This window comes from Anoplolepis gracilipes, chromosome 14 (assembly GCF_047496725.1).
Source record: "Anoplolepis gracilipes chromosome 14, ASM4749672v1, whole genome shotgun sequence".
In the NCBI taxonomy this organism is placed as follows: Eukaryota; Metazoa; Arthropoda; class Insecta; order Hymenoptera; family Formicidae; genus Anoplolepis; species Anoplolepis gracilipes.
In genome coordinates this window covers 3,091,949-3,115,724 of record NC_132983.1, presented here as the reverse complement: position 1 = coordinate 3,115,724, position 23,776 = coordinate 3,091,949, and the positions used below count along the sequence as shown (strand labels likewise).

The following is a 23,776-nucleotide window of genomic DNA, read 5'->3' as shown; positions in this document are numbered from 1 at the left end:
TTTTTTTTTTGACGTATAAGAAACTAATTATATTTTAATTTCTTTTTATCATAATATTATAATTGTTTTTCTCGAGACAGATGATGCGATGCAGCTTCGTTACATTGATTTAAGAAAATTTCTAGCTTGGAATTTAAAGAATAAGTAAAATTTCTAACACGAAAGTTTACAATTTTTTCGCATGTTGGCAGCTACCTCGCTTTTTCAGGATTATCCTTCAATACAACGTAATTAGACCACCTGCAGTGAGAGATGCGTCGCGTGCGTGCTACATTCCATTCCTTCTTCTTCGTTTTTCTTTCCCTCCTTGTTTTCTCCCGTTGCGATTCTTTGCATTACACGATGCAACATTGAGTCGAAACACGACTCGTCCCGACTCAATTTGTATATGAATGAACGCGTATTATACATCCATACAATGTTGGCAAAAAACGGAGACACTTAGCCATTAAGGACCACCTGGTGCCAGGGATCACCAGAAATATCACGCGGAAGCGCGATAAAACACATGGATTTCTTGTTTTCATGGTTGAAAAATAAATGTGAAGTCAGAGGAGTCGCAGTAATTTTAAAAAACGTGACACTCAAACAATGTCCTGTAATAAATCCAATAACACATGTAAAGTATTGTTAAAAAACAACTCTTCATTATTTCTTATAATTGATACGGTTCGTGTTCATCAAAAATTATTTTTAAAGTCTTGCAACGAGAAAACCAGTGAAAAAAGAAGCATACGATCAAGTGTGTAATCAATCATATTTCCTTATTCGACATCTCGATCGTGTACTTGGCCTCCATCCATCGACATTGCTGACTAATAATTAACATTAATTACAAAGAGGACTTTATTCCTCGCTCGAAGAATATTTTTGCTTAAATAGCTCTGATCTTGACAACAAATTTTTATCTTCGGATATATTTTTATTTTTAAAAAATTATAAAAAATTTATTATTTATTATATTATATAAATCATTTCTTATATTTATATTTATCATATTATATAAATTATACAAATGATACAAATTATATTTATGTATGCTAGAGCATAATCTTTAATGAAAGGTTGATCATGATTTAAATAAAGTACTACTTTATTTCCTTTTTTTCTGAGAAGAGATTTATTTTATACGTCGTTACATCATACATATCATTTACATTACACAGATATTATGTGGTTTTTCATATACAATATTTTTCTATTTCAAGGCTTCACCGGCACCCAGTGCGAGATCGACATAGACGAATGCGCGGCGAGACCATGTCTCAACAACGGCCAATGCACCGATCTCATCAACTCCTTCAAGTGCAGCTGCGCCAACGGTTTCGCCGGCTCTCACTGCCAAATCAACATCGACGACTGCGCCTCGTCGCCGTGCAAGAACGGCGGTACCTGCCAGGACGGTATAGCGAGGTACACGTGCGAGTGCCCGCCCGGCTTCACCGGCGCCTCGTGCGAGACCAACATCAACGACTGCGCGTCGAATCCGTGTCACAGCGGCACCTGCGTCGACGGCGAGAACAGCTTCGACTGCAACTGCTTCCCGGGTTTCACTGGCAAACTGTGCCAGACGCAGATCGACGAGTGCGAAAGCAATCCGTGCCAGTTCGGCGGTAGATGCGAGGACCGCATCAACGGCTACCAGTGTATCTGCCGGCCGGGAACATCTGGTAACAACTGCGAGATCAACGTCAACGAATGTTACAGCAATCCGTGCCGGAACGGAGCCAGGTGTATCGACGGTATCAACAGGTAAGCTTGAAGAAACTAGATATCGAGATTAAAAATTAAGTCTTAACTTGAACAACTCTTTAAAAATTATTATATTTGATTTATCAACTCGTAGCATCCACGTTGTTTTTCTCAGTTTTAATTCTTGATTATTAGTCTTTTATCTTTTTTTTTTTTTTTTTTTCTATTTTGAAATTATTAGATTAATGCGATGTCTACAGGGAGAATGAAAAAGCATGTATATATTTCTTATAGATTTATTTATAGAATTTGATAAAAAATTGATATAAAGATAAAGTATTTTTACATATATATTAAAAGCAAATATAATTAAAACATTCTAAAAAAATTTTTTATCTTAGAAATATTATGTAAATTTTCTGGTTGCTAGAAACTGTAATTAATGAATCCTTTATTACTTAAATACAATTAGGATAATAATAATAATGCAAACACAATTTGCAAAATCCTCGTATATCCTCATTATTTATTACATTTCGTCCTCACGATTGATTAATTTTTTAGATACTCCTGCGAATGCGAGCCCGGCTTCACCGGTCAACATTGCGAGACTGACATAAACGAGTGCGCGAGCAACCCGTGCGCCAACGGTGGCCGTTGTATCGACCTGATAAACGGCTTCAGATGCGAATGCCCGCGCGGCTACTACGACGCCAGGTGTCTGAGCGACGTGGACGAGTGCGCGAGCTCGCCCTGCCTGAATGGCGGCACTTGCGAGGACGGGGTGAACCAGTTTATCTGCCACTGCCTGCCCGGTTACGGCGGCAAGAGGTGCGAGGCGGATATCGACGAGTGCGGCTCGAATCCCTGCCAGCACGGTGGCACGTGCAACGACCATCTCAATGGCTACAGCTGCAAATGCCTGCCTGGCTATACCGGCACCAATTGCGAGACCAACATCGACGACTGCGCCAACAACCCCTGTCAGAACGGAGGATCCTGCATCGATCTTGTCAACGATTACAAATGCGTCTGCGAATTACCTCACACCGGCAGGAATTGCGAGGACAAGCTGGACCCTTGTTCGCCGAATAAGTACGATTCTTCCGAATTCATTTGCATGAGAAAAACGACGGCTTGTAAAATATTGTAAAATTGTAAAGTTAAAACATCACTGTTTATCGTACGATTGCACTCTATTATCTTAAAAGTAAAATATAATCTAGAGAAAATTGATTTTCGAAAGTACACAGAATTTAAAAATTACATAGCATTTAAAGCTTCAATATTTCTCAAGAGACAAGCATTTATTATAAAAAAAAGAAATTGCAACTCGTACAAATTGCTCTTATACTTCGACTTCTTCGTAGCATTGTAATTTTACAACATAATAGTATCTGCTCTTTTAAAGGAGCTTTATTTGACAAAACGTATCCGCGTGTGAACGATCTATAGATATAATAGAACGACTTTGTAACGCGTTGCTGCGTCATTTCCAGATGTCTCCACGGAGCGAAATGCTCGCCATCATCGAACTTCCTCGACTTTGCGTGTACGTGCACGGTCGGTTACACGGGCAGGCTGTGCGACGAGGATGTGGACGAATGCGTGATGACGTCGCCGTGCAGAAACGGTGCCACTTGCCAGAACACCAACGGCTCTTACCAATGCATGTGCGCGAAGGGCTACGAGGGCCGTGATTGCATCATCAATACCGATGACTGTGCATCATGTGAGTACCGGCTGTTCTTTATTCGCTACAGATGCAGATCTGCCTTTGCGCTCTCATTTGAGAGCCTTAAAGCGAATCCGCATAGCGTCATCTGTCTTATCATCATTATCTGCAACGACATAGATTAAATTAAATACATTTTTTAAAAATGAACAAATATCTGTCAAATGATACTTAAAGAAATTGTCTCTTTACAGTTCCCTGTCAGAATGGCGGCACCTGCCTGGACGGCATCGGCGATTACACGTGCCTCTGCGTGGACGGTTTCAACGGCAAACACTGCGATATCGACGTTGACGAATGTCAATCACATCCATGTCAGAATGGAGCGATTTGCAAGGAATATGTCAACTCTTACACATGCCAATGCCGACGTGGTTTCTCCGGTATCAATTGCCAAACCAACGACGAAGACTGCACTGACAGTAGCTGTATGAACGGTGGCAACTGCATCGACGGTATCAACAACTATACGTGCGTCTGCAAACATGGCTACACCGGGTCCAACTGTCAGTATCGTATCAACGAGTGCGACAGCTCACCCTGTCAGAACGGCGCTACCTGTCACGATCATATGCAGTATTATACGTGTCATTGTCCATACGGCTATACGGGTACGCATTGTGACACGTATGTGGACTGGTGCGCCGACAGTCCGTGTGAGAATCAGGCTACGTGCGTGCAAATAAAGAACAAGTATCACTGCAACTGCTCGCCCGGATGGACCGGCAAGGTATGCGATGTAGAAATGGTTTCGTGCAAGGACGCCGCTATACGGAAGGGCGTGCCAGACAAAAATCTCTGCAACAACGGCACCTGCGAAGATATAGGCAACAGTCACCGTTGTCATTGTCTCGAAGGCTACACCGGTTCCTACTGTCAAGAGGAGATCAACGAATGCGACTCGGCACCGTGTCAAAATGGCGCGACATGTGAGGACCTTGTCGGCTCGTATCAGTGTCATTGTACTAAGGGCTTCCAAGGACAGAACTGCGAGCTCAACGTTGATGATTGTCGACCGAATCCCTGCCAGAATGGCGGTACCTGTCACGATCTGATTAACAACTTCAGTTGCTCCTGCCCGCCCGGCACTCTCGGCTTCATATGCGAGATCAACATCGATGATTGCTCGGTAGGCGCTTGTCATAACAACGGCACGTGTACCGACAAAGTGGGTGGTTTCGAGTGTAAGTGCCCGCCCGGTTTCGTTGGACCGAGATGTGAAGGCGACATCAACGAGTGCCTATCAAATCCCTGCATCTCGCCTGGCACCCAGGATTGCGTGCAACTAGTGAACAACTATCACTGTAACTGCAAGCCCGGCTATATGGGTCGTCACTGCGAGATCAAGGTGAATTTCTGTGATAGCTCGCCGTGCCAAAACGGTGGCGTGTGTACGGCTAAGCAAGACAGGCATACGTGTATGTGTCCCAACGATTATCACGGTACTAATTGCGAGTTCCCTGGCTCTTATTGCGACGCCGAGCCGTGTCAAAACGGTGGCACGTGTCGTGTTACTGGAACCGGTTATCGATGCTACTGCACACCAGGTACGACGGGCACGCACTGCGAATTTGACGCCCGGGACGAATGCAAAAGTAACCCATGCCAACAAGACGCTCCTTGCGTCAACAAGATCGACGACTATGCCTGCGATTGTCCTCCCAAATGGATCGGCAAGAACTGCGAGATCTATGATCCGAATTATCCTGGCGGCGTATTCGGTATTCGATCCAATGTTCCAAAAAATGCTTACGATTTCAATACAGAGCGCGAGCGCAGAAAGTGTATCGAGAACCGCTGCGAGGAGAAGGCCGGCAATAATCACTGCGACGAGGAGTGCAACAAGCATGCGTGCAACTTTGACGGACAGGATTGCTCGCTTGGTATCAATCCGTGGCATAATTGTTCCGCGCCCATCAGATGCTGGGACGTATTTATGAATGGTGTGTGTGATGAAGTCTGTAACAATCCGCAATGCCTCTTCGATGGTAGAGACTGCGAGCGAAAAGTCGATCCTTGCAAGTGAGTATTTATTTTGCTAAATCTTTTAATTAGTTAATATCATGTTAAGCATTATATATGTTGTTCTTAATATTATTAAAAAATTTAATTATATAATAGTAAAATTAGTTTTTTATATTAAGGTTCTTAATCATCATGTTATATATTTTGAATATTTTTATGAACTTTTACGTTCTAAGAAACTTACTCTTTTTTTTTCAGAATTTTTAATTTTATTATATATTAAGATTCTAATAAATTGTGTATATATTTGTTGCATTTTTATTTATTACATTGTTTGCTTCTTGTAGTCCGGTTTACGACGCATATTGCAAGAAGCATTACGGCAACGGCCATTGCGATTATGGCTGCAACAACGAGGAATGCAACTGGGATGGCCTCGACTGTGATAGAGAACCACCATCGTTGGCTAAAGGTGCCATGTCCGTTGTCGTGAAAATGGACATGCTGACCTTTCGCTCGAATATCGTCAGCTTTCTACGCGAAATCGGCAATCAACTGAGAACGAACACACGCGTGAAGCAGGATGAACTTGGCAACGATATGATATATCCTTGGAAACCCGAGAGAGATCTTATTAGCAATTCTTTTGGCCGGCCAACGATCCATACCAATAATCAAAACGGTGTCATCATTTACCTGGAGATTGATAATCGTAAATGCAGTCCAACTTTCTCGATTATGTCGACACTGGGTACTTCCCGTCGAGATGGGATGAATTGTTTTCCAACGGCCACTGAAGCGGCCGAGTATTTGGCCGCCACGGCACAGAAGCACACCCTCTCGCCAAATTTTCCCATCGAGCAAGTGCGAGGTGTCGTGGATCCTCAAAGTCCGGAGTATCCCGACAGTCCGACAAATTACAAGTATGTCTTTATCGGTGTAGTCATCGTGGTGCTTAGCGGTTTGTTGATGGGCGTACTAATAACCGCACAGCGAAAACGCGCCGTAGGAGTCACATGGTTCCCCGAGGGATTTTTACGAACCAGCAGCGGCAGTGGTCAACGACGCCGATCTCGTCGACGTGGTCCGGACGGTCAAGAGATGCGTAATCTTAATAAGCAACCATCAGTGAATTGCATGGACCTGGATGTGGTGACTGGTCGGGTGCCATCTCAGTGGTCCGACGACGAGTCTGATTTACCGCCGTCGAAACGGATGCGCGCGATTGAGCCGGGTTACGCGAGCGATCACACTGCCATCACGGACTACGAGGAGACCGAGCCACGAATGTGGACGCAGCAACATCTGGATGCAGCTGAGATATGTCGGCCGGATGCAGGCGGTGTGTTAACGCCCCCCAGCCTGGAACATGGCCAGGACGTAAACGCACGTGGTCCATGTGGCATGACGCCACTGATGGTGGCAGCGGTACGCGGCGGTGGCCTCGACACTGGCGAGGAAGAGGATGAGAACGACGGCGCCGCGGCAAAGATCGCCGATCTGGTCGCCCAGGGCGCCGATTTGAATGCCAAGACTACGGACAAGAGCGGGGAGACGTCACTGCATCTGGCCGCGCGTTATGCCCGATCTGACGCAACCAAGAGACTGCTGGACGCCGGCGCCGACGCGAATTCTCAGGATAACACCGGCCGTACACCGCTGCACTCAGCCGTCGCGGCCGACGCCATGGGCGTCTTTCAAATCCTGCTGCGCAATCGTGCGACGAATCTGAACGCTCGCATGCACGACGGTACAACGCCATTGATATTAGCGGCACGTTTAGCCACCGAAGGCATGGTAGAAGATCTCATCAACGCCGACGCCGATATTAATGCCGCTGACAACAGCGGTAAGACCGCGCTACATTGGGCGGCCGCGGTCAATAACGTAGATGCCGTAAACATACTATTGGTACATAACGCGAACAGAGACGCTCAAGATGATAAGGACGAAACCCCATTGTTCCTCGCTGCCCGCGAGGGCAGCTTTGAGGCATGCAAAGCACTATTGGACTCATTCGCCAACAGGGAGATTACTGATCACATGGATCGGTTACCGCGCGATGTCGCCAGTGAGAGACTGCATCACGATATCGTCAGACTACTTGACGAACACATGCCAAGGTCGCCGCAGATGGTCACGGTTATTCCGAATGGTCCTCTCATGGGTAAGCATTTCTTTTTATTATTATATCTTTTTATTCTATTTCTATTATATTATAAGATGTCCCATTTTTGTACAGAAATGTTATTAATACAGTAAAATATTAATAGAAGGAATATTAAATCATCTCCCGTGAAGAAATTTTAATCAACTAAGAGTTTACATACCGTCATGTAACGTAATTATTTCTTTTCTTTACAGGCTCTCCGAATCATCCACAATTAATCACGCATCCCACAGTAATCGGCTCAGCGCCGAAGCAGAACAAGTCAAAGAAGCGGCCAAAGGCGGGCGGCGCGGGAAACCCAAACAGTCCGGAGTCGGAGGGCGGCGTGGTGATGGTGAGGCGAAAACCATCAGTGAAAAAGCCGCCGGCCAAGCGTGGTGCTCAACCCCCAAACCAGGAAATTCCACAAGGAGCGGAGGGCGCCGATGGAAACTTGCCAACAAGCCCGTACGACAGCGCGAGCCTCTACAGCAATGCGTTACCTCTGGTTGCGCATACGACAACGGCGAAACAACCGCCGCCATACGAAGATTGCATCAAGGGCCAGATGCAAGGCCTGCAACAACTTGGCCTGGACACCTTCGCCACTAATTATGGGCTGCCGTTTCACGACCAGCTCCTAGCGCCGCATCAGCGACAGCAGCAGGGTATGGTGAACACACTATCGCCGCCATATAGCAATCAATCGCCGCCACATTCGGTGCAATCCAATATGACCCTTTCCCCGCAAGCGAGCTACATGGGCTCGCCGTCGCCGGCGAAAAGCCGGCCATCGTTACCCACCTCGCCCACCCACATTGCTGCCATGAGGCAGGCGACGCATCAGAAACACGGCAGCATGCCGCCAGTGGGATTTGACTTCGACACTCTGCCGTACACCTCGAGTCAGGCGCAACAACAGCAACAGCAGCAGCAGCAGCAGCAGATGCAGACGCAACAGCAGATCCAGCAGCAACCGCAGCCTCAACAACAGCCGCAGCAGCAGCAGCAAAGTACGCAACAACAGCAGCAGCAGCAGACGCAACAATACTACCAGTACTTGACGCCGCCGTCCCATCATTCCGGACCCGATGTCACGCCGCAGCATCTCATGCAAGCGCCCGAGAGCTTTCCGACGCCGTCGCCAGATAGTCCGGGTCACTGGTCCTCTAGTTCGCCCCATTCGAACAGCGATTGGTCCGAGTGTATAGCATCACCCACGAATGCCTACGGCGCTGGAGGCGGCGCTCACCAAAGCAACAAGGGTTCCGAGGCGATTTACATATGAGACTGGTACAACGGTGCTCTCTTTCTCGCGCGATTAAGTCGTGAAAGAGAAGAGAAGAGAAGAGAGAAAGGTATACGAACTGTGATCAGCTCGTCGAGTTCGAGCGTCTCTATAAGTGTCGAAATGGACGACCAGTATATGATAACGCGAAGGGCTCTTTCGCCGTAATTAAATTATATAGTGGCAAGAAGGTATTTTTATTTTTTTTGTTTGTTTGTGTGTGTGTCGAAAGAGCTATTACGGTACTCGCACGCCGCGTTTATTATATATGTATATTTATCCGTATCAATGTTAGGTTGAATAATTAATTATTCACGGATAATAAAACACGGACGTATAATTACAAATACAAATGTATATGTCATTATATATTTATATTGTTTATTAATGATTATTAATCAGATTCCTGAATATATTTTTCTTCAACATTGATATGTATAAATATAAACAAATATATATATTATATACGTATGAGGGGGAAAGATAGAAGATTTACAAGAGATATTACAAGACATACTCAAATTACAAAACCGATTGTGCCTCTCTAATACGACGCAACGTTTAGGAAAATTGCGACCGAAGAATGGTGCAACTTATAAAAAATAGCCGATATATTTTTGATATCTATCAATTTTTATTGTGTCGCGACGTCATACACAGCTCAATGAATAAACAGTGCCTTCGACTTGCCAGTGTGAAGATTCTTGGACAATAATTTATAAGGGAGCGAGATCTTGCTACTCTACGCACAATAATTGTACATATTACAAATAGATTTATCGTTTGCCGCTGTGTCTATTATTCCACGGAGACGCGATTACATAGCATATAATACTCTAGTGCCTAATTCCTTGTACGAAGGAATTGTCGATCTTTGGTTTTTTTTTTTTTTTTTTCTTTTTTTTTTATTTTTTTTTTTTCTTTTTGATAGACTTTTTTGGACTCCAAGTAGAATAATTACCAATAACAGCGTAAGAACGCGAAATGACAAATGTGCCTTCGAGTTCCGTAGAGTACAAGACACGCAGGTTCTGTAGATGAATCTATTATTAAATTATATAGAGAAGAAACGCAGCGTTTCCAAATGGCCTCTAAACGGATCGAATGTTTATAACTGGTTGATGTATTAGAGATGCCAGTTTTTTTTATTGGCGACATGTGTAATGTAATGTAACGTAATATAATGTAATGTAATGTAATGTAATGTAATGTAATGTAATGTAATGTAATGTAATGTAAGGCGAAGAGCGACGACAAGATCATCCACAATGTGTACGGTCGACGGGAGCTTCAGAGAATTCGTCCTATCAGCTCGCATCGTTCCATACATAGACATTCCATTGCGTATGGCGCGCCAACAATTCTTCCCCTTCCTTCGAGCCCTCCTCCTTGCGCTACTATGTCTGTCGGAAAATCATTTACTAACAATCATCTACTAGGGTAATCGTTAACGTTAATCTTTAAGTGTATCGATCGCCTTTAAATTATAAGTACTCGGCGCGGAGCGGTAGGACAATTCTCTGGTCTCTTTTCTGCCAAAGCCACACGCAAAACAGCATTTTTAAAGTAATAGTATGATCACGACACGTACAGATGATACGTGTAATGAATAATAATGACGCATTATCTTGTAGAAATTGTTTGTGTATGTGTGAGAGAAGGAGAGAGTGAATTTATGTATGTATGTGAGAGAGAAGAGAGAATTAATTATTTTGTTGCGGGATGAAGAAAGTTCGTGCGCGCGCTTTTGCAATATATCACCAGTGATATGCTTCTTCGTATTGTTGTTATGCGAGGGCTGCTATCACTGGTATCATCGGTATGATCTGTTTGTAGAATCGTCAAAGTTCTGTTTTAATTTTAATATCGAAAGATGACGATGTAAAATGTAAATACTCTTTCTATCAGCTCATATCTTTTACGTACTGTTTAAGTACTTTTATATAATTGTCTTTTCTCTCCTGAATTTTTGTACAAAAAATATACACTCCGTTTTTACATATTTTTTATATATTATATAAGTTTATCTATATATATATATTATATATATATATATATATATATATATATATATATATATATATATATATGTATATATATATATATATATATTGCTATACATTTTATATGTATTGTACTATATCTTACTTTTGTAAGATGTATACCGCATATAATAATCTCTTTCATTATATTCTTATATAACTGTATTGTATTTCATATGTAATTTACTGTTGCTGCAAGAATTATTGTACGTGTATACAAGACTTGATGCAATTCTAGATTACATATAGAGCGGTGTGACAGAGTTCTTTTTATGATCATGGAGCGTATCATAGGTCCAACGTAATTTCAGTGTCTGTTTCCGAACGTATTTTCATTTTGTTTTATACTTGTACCAATTAAAAGAAATTATTATACATATCTTTTTAGAACTGCCCATACATATCATCAAAATCATACAAATTCTATTAAATAATGAATTAGAGAATAAATATATGTACACATACAAAAAGAAAGAGTATATACGTACTTTATAAGAAATCTATATATTTTTGTAACTATATTCTCTCATAAATATAACTGTGTCACAAGTAAGGTAAATTAATTGCACAATGCAAATAAAAGTACAACTTTATGAACAGTAATGAAATATTCAGAAATATAAAATAAAGATTCGCAATTAATTTGTTTGTAAAAAGAAAAAAAAAAGATGAGCAATACGTAGATATTATTCATAACATTGTCAAGTGTTGGGCAATTTTACTATGTGTTCAAAATTCAATGGCAACTGCTCTCTGATGCACCATCATTCTGTGTTATAAAACAAGCGGTATAGTTCTAGGCATTATGATATAATAATTATTTACGATGTAAGTTAAGCAACACACCGATTATTTTACAATAGATCTTGTTATTCCTTGTAATCTGTAAAAAGTACTGAATTTTATTAGCATTAACTATTCACAATAAGCGAATTAAGGATTTGTTCGATCCTATTATATCCTAGCCCCGCGCTATCCGCTCTCATATTTTTATAAATAAGTTATGTCTTTTAAACAGATGTAATAATAAAGATAATCTAACATCCATATAATACTGCTGCATTTCTTTATTTCATTAAACAATAATATTATAATCTTATGTCGTTGCCAAAATTTATAAATTGGAAAAAATTTACTTTATTTTACATATATATGTATATTTTATTTTTTTTCTGTTCATTTTATGAAATTTTACATTCTTTTTTTTTTTTGTTATTTTGAAAAAAAAGAGCTAATCCCTATTAAAAGTGTCAAAAAAATATAAATTATACATATATGTTGGGAATGAAATTTTAAATTTCAAGTACATACCTAACTATTTCTCTTTCGTAGATAAAGGAGAATAGGTAACTTAGTATAGACACAAACCTAAATCTGTTTTATCGATGCGAATTGTTAATTTTGTGTAATATAGTGCCAAAGAGAAGAAGTGGACATCAACTACAATATGCCGGCGTGATCGCTTTTGTGGCGTTGGATTTTCAAGTTCTTATTCATTGTCAGTCAGACAGAGGAGACAGGAATTGACAGGAGTTGCTAGTACATATCTGTATAACCAGAATTTGAAGGGGATCTTTCGAAATTACTTGCGAATGGTTTGCACGCAAGTCGATCGATTTCACGGTGATATTCGTGCAATACGGACGTTGTTCCGACAAGAAAAACCGCTATTTATCCAAAGGTATGCGTGATAACAAAAAAAGATACTTCAGAGATTGAAATTAGTTTTTATTACGATATATGCTGGAAATTCTCTGAACCTCAACTCGATTAAACTCGTCGATCGTATGTTTAACGATACTGTTTCAGCATATGCTAAATCGAGATGACTATGCAAAATTCTATGAAAATAGTTCGTTTCCTTCATTGAAATTTCATCGTTGATAATGGAAGGCCACGATTAAATTGCAAATACGTCGAGGAAACATGTTCAGATGTTGCGGACTACTATTGGGTGGATGACAGGCACTTCAAGGATGGATTCCAGCAAGAAATCGGAGACAGTTAATAGCAGTCAGAGCACAGTCGCACAGTCTGAAAGCTCGGACTCTATAGAGGTACATATTAGGTATTACCAGAAACTTAAACATTATCCTTATGCAATTTTATTGATTACAGGTAGACAATTCACGTACAGTTTTGTTGAAAATAGCAACGCTGTATGCGGAACGGCTTATGAATGACATCTGTCTTGTTGTGGATGGTGTGGAATATCCAGCACATCGACTTATACTTTGTGCCTCTAGCGATGTTTTCCAAGTAAGTGTAAATATATATATATATATATATATTTAAGATATACAAGGTATCCCCAATTTAAATGGCAAAACTTTGCCATTCAAATTGGGAACACCCTGTATATTTAAGCTTTAGTACAGATGTTTAACTTTTTATTAACTTGTATTCAGGTAATGCTGATGAGTCCACAGTGGAGCGAGTCTCAAGAAAGCAGGGTAACTCTACAAGAAACACCTCAGTGTGCGCCAATATTCAGCGAGTTTTTGCGCTATTTTTACACCGGTCAAATAAGAATAAACTATAGCGTTGTTCTACCAATATTGTCTCTAGCCGATAAGTACAACGTCAAAGATTTGATATTGTTGTGCCTTGACTACATGCGAAATCATATTGCGCTCGCTGCCATACATGGCACTCTGGTATCATGGCTGCAATACACATTAAACTGTGGTCATCATGACATTAGCCAAGCGTGCCAAAACTTCATCAAGTGGAACTTGGGACTTGTGGCGAAAACCTCAGATTTTGGGAATTTTGACTTAGATATCTTAGTATCGTTATTGCATCAAAGCAGTTTAGTTATAAAGGATGAGATGACACTCTACAAGTGCCTAGAATTTTGGCTGGATCATCAGGCAGAGCGATTAAGAGCGCAACTGTCACCGGACGAGTTAGAGGCAACGTTACATCAACTAGTGATAGCAGTAATGTCGCCCGTTAGATTCCCGATGATGTCTCCACGGCAATTGGCGGACCTACTGTTGTCGCCATTAACAAAAAAATATAAGGAATTCTTTGTTGAACGTATGTCGATCGGCATGTCCTTCCATTCAGGTCAAACCGACAGAGTGAGAGAAGTGAGTCTCAGCGAAGAAGACGGCGCTTTACTGTTTGAACCGAGATTGTATACCGTTGATACGTGCAGCTCGCTACTGACCATAGAAAACTTTCATGGCTTACCATCGTATCACACAAGGACACTTGTGTTTTCTAGTCACTCCAATTTAGCGGAATACGCTGGCGATAAAACTTGCGAGTGGGTAGTAGATCTTTATCCTAAGGGTGTATGGTTTAAAAAGTTTTTCCTCATAGTATGGCAAGGCACGGTAGAGATGCCCGAGCACGTCAAACGATCGGTGAGATTGTCGTTGACGTGCAAAGATCCACCGATGAATAGTCATATGCGCGTAAAGATCGGAGTTTTGATCTACGGTTTGCAAGACGGCGTAGAACATATCGCGAGAGTTACCGAAATCATTCACAGATTCAGTAGAAAAGATCGCGTCCTGAATCTGGACGATCTTCTGCCATTCGAGGAACTCAATCCACAACAGGGCTCGGTATCAGAGAACGTGGTGTCTCCTTTCTTAGTGGGTCCCAACAAAGACATGCTCAAATTACATATTGTTATATCGCCAGCCAATTAGCGATTATGATGTTACATCAAAGCAAAAAATCACAGTGAGAAAATTATTTATATTTTATGTTTTTACAAGAATAAGAGAAAGTATTATGAATTTTATGTTTTTATGCAATCACATTTTCTTTTTGGTTTTTTCTTATGTGCAAATATTTTTCTAATGTAAAACGAATATAGACAAAGTTAAAGTGTAGTACACACAGATATAATTGCTTCCTCTCTATGTATTATATTTATATATTATTTTCGAAATTTTAAATATCAATTTAATCTTACAGAGATATTTATATGATAAAAAAAATGAATATCTTAACGTGAGGTATATTACGGATATCAAATGTAATATACTTCACCAAAAAAATTTAGTAGCCCCCGCTGCCATATTGTGAATGTGATTCTTTATATATAAACTCATACTTCTACGATTTTGTCTAATGTCTATAAGATATGAGTGTGTGTATTGTATATAGTTGAGATACGAACATTATTTTAGGTCACAAGTTATGTGGTTATTGTGTGCAAAATATGCGACAATATAGAATGCGAGCGCACTGTATGAACATAGATACTTGTTAATTAGGCTTGTTGTATATTAATCCTAACTCTCGAAACGATATTACATTTTTTGTAACGAAATCGCCAATAATGTATCTGTAAAAATTATCAATAATTTTTCTAGAGACAGGATATATTTCTTATCTCTGGCAGAATTTATAGATGTTCCATATCTCGTTAAAGAAATGGAGGGAAAAAGAATTAACTTTCTAAGACACAAATGCGTCCAGTTTGAAATGCGATTTTAGGTGCAGCTTTAAATTTTTTTTATATTTTTATTCTTATCGCGCTTTGAAGATATGGAATACGTCTATAAGTTGCTATAATTTTAGTACTATAATTATAAGTCTATAATTTAAAAATTTCTATTATATAATATATTGTTTTTTTCCTTATTGTCTGTATGTATGATGAATACGATAGATTTGCGATGAATTATTAAAACATCAAAATTGACATCGTTTTACCATCGATATTACGTGTTCCTGCATTGAGGATTTTGTTTCTTAACTTATCAATTAATATTATATCTGGAACGAGACTTACAGTTGAGAGTAAATAAACGTGTAATCTTTATTCTTAAATGTGTTATATAACTTTATTTCCAAAATCCTACACACATATATTTTTCCATAATATTTTTTTATAACGATATTCTCATTTACCTTATCAAATTGTGATTTGAATTATTAAGTCTAATATTAAAAATAAATTGTTTTTTTGAAAATATGTTTATATAATGCAAAAACAACTAATAAATAATTTTAATGTGATAACAGTTGTGATAATAAGAGATAATTTTATCGAGCATCTCTGATAGTACACACACATGTATTGCTACAGTAAAATTGTGAAACAAGTTACTTTATATAACATATATGTTGTAAACCTTGAATAAGTAGTGAAAGGCTTGGGGTATCTTGTCAGTAGTATCTTTTACATTTCAGTCGCAGCAGTCACGTATATCGTCTTGCTCTCTTAAATATAATGTAAGTAACATTATTATTTAAATATTAAGTAATATGATTTATACATATTTATATTTATACAGTAACGTGTCAGATTTTTATTATTTGAGACTAGTGCGCGCTTATAAGAATATATAGGTATTTAATTTTTAATCGTACTCTCTTTAACACAGTTTTTACAAAATCCTTTATAAAATATGTTGTAAATTGACGTTCTGCTTTTCATAAAAAAAGGAAACTATTTGAATCAATTTTTATTAAAAAGTTAATGTAATTATTTTTTTTTATTATTTTTATTTTCATTTTTACTTTGTTAATATATTTAATTTTGTATAGTTGTATAACAAGATTTTTGTTGGCATAATATTTGCAATGTTTAGATACATATAACATGAAACTATATTCTGTTTCGGACGGTCCACCGTCTCTCGCATGTCAGCAGCTATTGAAGGCTTTAGATATCAAGTATGAATTGATCAACGTGGATTTTGGGAAAGGCGAATTTTTGACTAAAGAGTACGAAGAGGTATTTCTTAAAAAGGAAGAGAAAAACAATTTCGTATAAATAAATAACGCGTAGAAGAATAAGAGAAAAGAATATTAAAACTGCATTAATTCTTCCAGCTAAATCCACAAAAGGAGATACCTACTCTAGTCGACGATGATCTTATAATGGGCGAAAGGTGAAAAAATATTGATTCTAAAAATTACAGAAAGTTTTTCTTTCCGATATTAAACGTCTAAAAAAAGATCTCTTATTTATAAATGGTTGTTTTTCGCAAACGTATAGTTATGCAGATGCAATTCATCCTCTGAAGGATAAAGACACGTATTTATATTGTAGATTATTTATAGCGTTCTTCGACTTTTATACGCCTACGCAAAAAATTAAAGAGCCATTTTTCCATATGAAAAAAGGTCAATTTAAAGTAGTTGTAACTTCCTTAAAAATAATTAGAATAAGATCAATAAAAAAGCGTTTCAAAGCTTGAAATTTCTAGTTTTAGAATCTTTAAATAAATTTCAATTCTTTCTATTCGTTACAAAATTACATTGTAAGAAAATGACGTTCGTCGATTGAACAAATTTTTCAAAAGTTTATCCAAGAATGCCGAATTAAAAAAAATCCTAGCACGATTTCATTAATTGGATATTAAAGAACAGAGTTTTAGCTTCAATTTCTTTTTTTTAATAAATGTTCTATAATTTTTTTTGCCGAGATATTCATTATTAAAGCAAAATCGAGCTTAGACTTTGAACGCTTATAATTAGTGAAAAAATGATTGTACAATAATTATTCAAAAAGCAATTTAAACAGAAAACTGCTAACTTTAACATTTTAAAATGTTTCTATTATTTTTTCAATCATTATTCATTTTTAAAGCGTAATTGTTACTTAAAAGTTAAGTAAAAATTGCACTTTTATTTTTTTTATTTAAATGAATAAAAGTTAACGAAAAAATGCTAAAATTTTCATGAACTCTACATTTACAAGTAAAAAGCGTTCCAGTTACTCGTTACTTACAAAAGGCTGAAGTGTTAAGTTTTTTTTTCTGTTCATTTCAAAAACTTAAATTAATTATTATTTAAATAAAAAAAGATAAAAGTGCAATTTTTTACTCGACTTTTAAGTAACAATTACGCTTTAAAAATGAAGAATGATTGAAAAAACGATAAGAACATTTTAAAGTGCTAAAGTTAGCACTTTTCTGTTTAAATTGCTTTTTTAATGATTATTGTACGATCATTTTTTCACTACTTATAAACGTTAAAAATTAATAGCTCCAGTTTGCTTTAATAATGAATATCTCAGCAAAAAAAAATCATAAAACACTCTTTAAAAAAAGAAATTAAAGCTAAAATTCTACTCTTTAATACCCAACACATACAATTAATGAAATCGTGCTAGGATTTTTTTCCAGTTCGGTATTTTTAGACAAACTTTTGAAAAATTTCTTTAATCGACGGACGTGGCTTTTTTACAATGTAATTTTGTAACGAATGGAAAGAATTGAAATTCATTTAAAGATTCTAAAACTAGAAACTTCAAGCTTTGAAACGCTTTTTTATTGATCTTATTCCAATTATTTGTAAGGAAGTTACAACTACTTGAAAATTGGCCTTTTTTATATTGAAGAAAGTGACCCTTTAATTTTTTTGCATATAATTTATACCATCTTGCAGCAATGCTATTCTGCAATATCTAGCCGACCAATATGATACGAACGGTAAACTGTATCCGAAAGAGCCGAAACTGCGCGCAATTGTCAATCATCGTCTGTGCTTTAATTTGGCGGTCTATTACCGTAATATTTCCGAATATGTTGTAAGTGAATGAATTAAAATCTCGAATTTCTCGAATACGAAATTTATTTGAAAATACATATTTGCAATCACATATCGCAGATGGCACCTATATACTACGATTATCAACGCACGCCATTAGGTCTGAAAAAAATGAAAATTGCACTGGATATTTTTAACACGTATTTGCAACGCGAAAACTCCACATATGCGGCTGGCAGTGAGTATATATATATATATTATCTCGTTAAAATTCTGTTGTTAAACTTCTTTTAGGCAAACAATACAATCGGTAAAATTCAAATGCACACGCAAACTGACAGTGTTATTATAGACTATGACAGTGAAACAGCTGATCGCATTTACAGCATAATTAATTTTCACGCAACAATAACGCGGAAAGTTTGTGAAAATCGTAATTGTAATAATTATTTAAAGCGAAAAAAAATTCTCATGATATTTTTTTAATAACGAATTAAAGAAAAGGCCCCGAAAAGTATTTGCAATAAAAATTGAAAAAATGCATTATATATATATATAATTTTTTTCTTATTTCTTCTCTAAAATATTTTTTACAGCAACAAAAAATATTTCTTTTGTACTTATTTATAGATAATTTATCTATCGCCGATTTTCCGCTAATAACTGCGACAATGTGTTTGGAGGCTATTGATTTCAAGTTGGATGCTTGGCCTTATGTGGAGAAATGGTACAAAAATTTCAAACACGAGCATCCTGATCTTTGGGAAGTCGCGGTGGATGGGATGCGGGAGATCAGTTATTTTGAGAAACATCCGCCTGATTTCAACGCAGATCATCCGATACATCCGGTGCGCAAGAGCGCATGAAGAAATTTTCGCAGCAAAATATAATTAACAGACATTTTGGGTTTATAAATTTGAATTTTTTTTACATGTGAGATATGAAGAAAATGATGACAATAAAATAAGTGATGTTTTTACTGACAATCAGATTTATTATCAGTATATATACATATATAATCATATAAATTAATTATATTACAAATATATAATTACAAGTGTAATACAAAATTTAATACAAAATATACATATATATTACAAAATGTATTACAAAATATATATTTTCGTATACATATATGTGTAGCATAGAATTAATTATATTATAAATATGTTTTACAGGATATAAAATTCAATATAAAATACAATTTGAAATTTAATACAAAATAATTTATTACACGAAAATGTCCGAACAAGTCTAATATAAAATTTATTAACTTTTAAATCAAATGTAGCTGATAGCTTATTGCGACCAAAAAAATTATTAATAAGTTTATCGTCTGTATCAATTAATTGTAAAACTTTCTAAAAAAAATCTGACAGCGCGAAAAGATAGAAGTTTTGATGTTAATCCAATGATTAAATCAAAAGATAAATCACGGCTTAAATTTCGCGAGTAAGTAGATAAATTGACGATAATTGTAATATTTAATTGTAATACACGTAATTACTATAATAATCGAAACACAACGTGTGCGTATAATGGAATATTTATCGAATATTAATTAATTTAATGAATTTTATGTTATTGTACGTGTTCTTTCAATTTTGTGTAATTTACAATAGATTCTTACATGTATATACTGTATAAAATATATTTGAGATATACAAAGTATTACACAAAATATACAATAAATATACAATATATTTTTACAATATATATATGTATATAAAATAGATATAATATTATAATATAATACAACTTAAAATTTTATGCAATTATGTTACATTTTTCATAATTGAGTAAAATCTATAATTTTTGCTTAATAATTTTTTTTTATAATTTTTACAATTTTTTTATATTAATAATTTTTTTATTATAGTTTTTACAACTTTTTTACAACTTTTTTAATTTAGATTTAATAAATTTTTCCCTGCAAAAATATTACACTTTTATTTCTTTTTCCTTAAAAATTAATTTAATTTTGTTATAATTTTATTTTAAATTAAATTAAATTTTATTTTATTATAATTTAATTTTAAATTCAATTTAAATTTAATTTTATTTTATTATAATTTTATTTTTATTTTATTTTATTTTATATTTTATTTTTTATTTTTTTATAACTTTTTGAGTCCTATCAGATCTAGCTACTCTCTCTACTTGTTGGCTACGCTGGCATAAACTTGAGATAAAACAAGATTTAAGGAGTCTTAATGGGGAATTCGCGAGATTTTGTAATCGCCATCACACATATATCTTTTTCATGGATTGCGGCCAGTATTTGACTACGTATTTTTCAAGCCAGTTGGACCTACCTTTCGTTGCTCCTGGCTATTCATTCTGACTCGATTTCTATGAGCCAGAGATCGAAGGAAGAAGAATAATTCCTTCCTACTACCGATTAATTATTATCACCAGCAAATAAAATGATGATATTCGTTTAGGATCGATATGTATTACAATCGGTTTCTAGACGTGTACGTCATTCAGTCGTCAAAAATCGCGAACGACAAATATAATCATATATACACCGAAAAAATTGTATTCTTGAAATATATACTTTATAAACCCTTTTTATAGACCTTTTTATTCTCAATAAATAAAAATATATTTTCTTTTATACGTGATATTTTTTGAAATATTTGATTTGTAAATTAAGTAATATTATGTATATTATTTAACTTGTCAAAGTTTTAACAAAAAGCAAATGTCCATTTGTAAAATTGTTTTTTTTTGTTATCATTAGAATTAATAATCTTAAATATTAAATAATATAATGATAAGAAAATCTCTTTCAGTATATATTCTTACATATGTTAAGAATATCTGAAACTATTCTCTTTTTAAAGGATTTTTCTAACAATAAGAAGATCCTTTTGACGCTTATTTTAAAGGAAGTTATTATAAAAATAACTAAATTATTTTTAAGCTAAAAATATAATTTTTTTGGTGTATATATATATATATATATATATATACGGTGTAAAATATATTAGCATGCATGTTAACCCTTCTGTCGGCAGGACAATAAACATTTGTATCTTTAAAACTGTTCTATAAAAAAACTCATATATACATATAACAATTAAAATAAATATTTCATGTATGTGTTTGCATAAAATTAGAATAAATATCATATATTCTTATTTTTGAAATATATTTTTCCTTTTCTTTCAATTTTTATATATAAATAATATATCTATTCTTACAAAAATTGAAAAAATGAAAAATATAATATAAAATTAAAATTTTATTTTGGAATATAATAAAGGTACAACAAAATTTTTTTACGATTTAAAGTTGACTCAGAGTTGCGACTATCTTGCCGTCCGAGGGTTAAAGCAACGGATTTATCTATAATTCATCTATATCTACAATTATCTACAATTATCTATAGTTTCATCTACAAATCTCTACAAAATCCGTTGCTTTGAAATAAAATAAGCTTTTTGTTACTCACCGACAGTGATGTGCAACAGCGGAGTTGTCGATATTGAAGGTACGATGTCTGTAACATACAAATATAAAGTCCAAATTATAGCAGCGCTTAAAATAATTAATATTTAATATATATTAGTGTACTCATTAGAAATAATAAGCAGATATATAAATATAAAAGAATTTTATAAATTAAAAAAAAATTATTTTTTAAATAGAAACTTTTATGTAAAAATCTTTATCTCTGAATTTCTCTTGTTTAAATCATTCAAATAAATGGACCGAATTAAACTGGTATAAGGGATTTATAATAATTTATCTACAAATAATAATATACAAATAATATTTACCTTAGGGTTGCTCCGCCGATGCAGGATGCCTTTCCTAGGCCTCCTCCTCCTCTCAGACGTCAGGGTTGTCAGGAAGTATTATTTTATACGCGCGATATACTTTTTTTAATTTATTTAAATTGCACAAAAGTAAAATCACGCAATATTTTAAACCGTACAAAAGTAAAAAACGCGCGATAGTTTGGCGGCACTCTCGCATTTTTACGCGCGATATTTTGGCGGCACTCTCGAATTTCGGAACGATCGAAAATCCCATTTCATCACGCGCGAGAATCATATTTGGAGTCGGCAGGTCGGGCACGATCAAACTCCGAACAAGAGTTAAGTCCGAAGCGGAAGAAGACGAAAGATCGAGGGAATCGATCGCGAATGGAGTTCGCTCGATTCTCGTTCGTGCAGGTCCGCATCTCAGGCCGACTCATTAGGCACGATTTCGGATGAGCATATGTGTCTATCATACAGACCGTCCACATGATACGTCATAGGGCTGGTAGACGGATCAAGAGGAACACCCATTTTATGAATGTTCAACAATCTGAGCATTTATCAAATGGATCGGACATCTTTACGGAGCGAAAATCATGACCTAAATCCTCCAGTCGACGTCCTCAATGCGATACGTAGTTGCTGGTAGACGGTGCAAGAAAAGGGGCCCATCAACGATTTATTCCAACAATCGATCGACCTCTAATCGGTTAGGAGCGAAACCCGTTGCCGAAGCAGACCGTGCTCTCAACAACCGATTATCGAGCTCAATATTAACCGCACGTTCATGTATTTCTCTATACTGAATCTACGTCTACCTACGCGGCCGGCATTCATCTCATCCGCGATACTGAGGCGTGTAAACGTTGTTGCCCAGTAATAAAGGACGATTGAAAAAACGCCAAATAAACGCCGATAAACGACATCCATTCGACATCTTCTTCAATCAATCATTTTTTACTGGAAAGCAACGCTGAGAGAATCCCAGTTAGTCGGCATCAAATACGATCCCCGACAACAATTTTTCGTGATCGAAATCAGGAAATATGAACGAAAACACGACCGCGATCGTGACGAAGCCGAGAGCCGAGACGAATGTCAAAAACAATAGCGCGCTATATGTCACTAAGGTCGAATGTTATTTTATATTATTTTATTTCGGAATTATTTTAGACGTATTTTAACACATTAGATTTATCGTAATATTATTACGTATTATTCATATTATTATTATGTATAGTATCGTCGCGAAAAACATGTATCGCGCGCTCGACCTCGAGGTAACCGAACGCGAAACGCACGTGCCGGCGCCGGCGCCGGAGTAAAAACACGTGCGCACATTACGCCCGCCGGAGTCGGAATGAATGACGTACGGCTGTCACGAGTCACGTACGCCGTACGCCGCGGTCTCCCCTCTTTTACTACGGAATGCGTGACGACAAGGAGAGTATGCTCTCTCTCTCTCTCTCTTTTTTTCTCTTCTCGCGCTAAAATAATAATAAATACGCACTGTACTATGTGATCAAATTTAACGCGTTAAATTATATATGTTCATCAAGTGATTTTAAAATACATGTAAAATTCCTTAATTAAAATGATATTATTTTTCGATACATTTAATGCGTTTTCAAACGTGTACATACGTGAAACGTAAATTACGATATA

At 36.5% G+C, this 23,776-nt stretch overlaps 3 protein-coding genes across 6 annotated transcripts in view; all 3 read left to right on the top strand.

Annotated features, from left to right (window-relative positions):
- N (uncharacterized) overlaps positions 1–10,842 on the top strand; it is a 247,626-nt gene extending 236,784 nt beyond the window's left edge. For all 4 annotated transcript variants that reach the window (XM_072906052.1, XM_072906054.1, XM_072906053.1 and 1 more), the window contains 6 exons: positions 1,209–1,752; positions 2,257–2,787; positions 3,192–3,424; positions 3,622–5,449; positions 5,740–7,559; positions 7,757–10,842. In XM_072906052.1, coding sequence (XP_072762153.1) covers positions 1,209–1,752; positions 2,257–2,787; positions 3,192–3,424; positions 3,622–5,449; positions 5,740–7,559; positions 7,757–8,829 — 6,029 coding nt within the window. In that variant the 3' untranslated portion in view covers positions 8,830–10,842. The remainder of the gene's footprint in view (positions 1–1,208; positions 1,753–2,256; positions 2,788–3,191; positions 3,425–3,621; positions 5,450–5,739; positions 7,560–7,756) is intronic.
- Positions 10,843–12,274: 1,432 nt separating this feature from the next.
- On the top strand, positions 12,275–15,668 carry Tango10 (transport and golgi organization 10). Its single transcript, XM_072906081.1, has 4 exons — positions 12,275–12,552; positions 12,681–12,928; positions 12,990–13,130; positions 13,280–15,668. Exons 2-4 carry the CDS (start codon positions 12,806–12,808, stop codon positions 14,534–14,536), a joined length of 1,521 nt encoding a protein of 506 aa, XP_072762182.1. The 5' UTR covers positions 12,275–12,552; positions 12,681–12,805; the 3' UTR covers positions 14,537–15,668.
- Positions 15,669–15,985: 317 nt separating this feature from the next.
- Positions 15,986–19,312, top strand: Gfzf (GST-containing FLYWCH zinc-finger protein). Its single transcript, XM_072906111.1, has 6 exons — positions 15,986–16,073; positions 16,433–16,578; positions 16,677–16,735; positions 18,237–18,378; positions 18,459–18,576; positions 18,969–19,312. Exons 2-6 carry the CDS (start codon positions 16,444–16,446, stop codon positions 19,202–19,204), a joined length of 690 nt encoding a protein of 229 aa, XP_072762212.1. The 5' UTR covers positions 15,986–16,073; positions 16,433–16,443; the 3' UTR covers positions 19,205–19,312.
- The last annotated feature ends 4,464 nt before the right edge of the window (positions 19,313–23,776 follow it).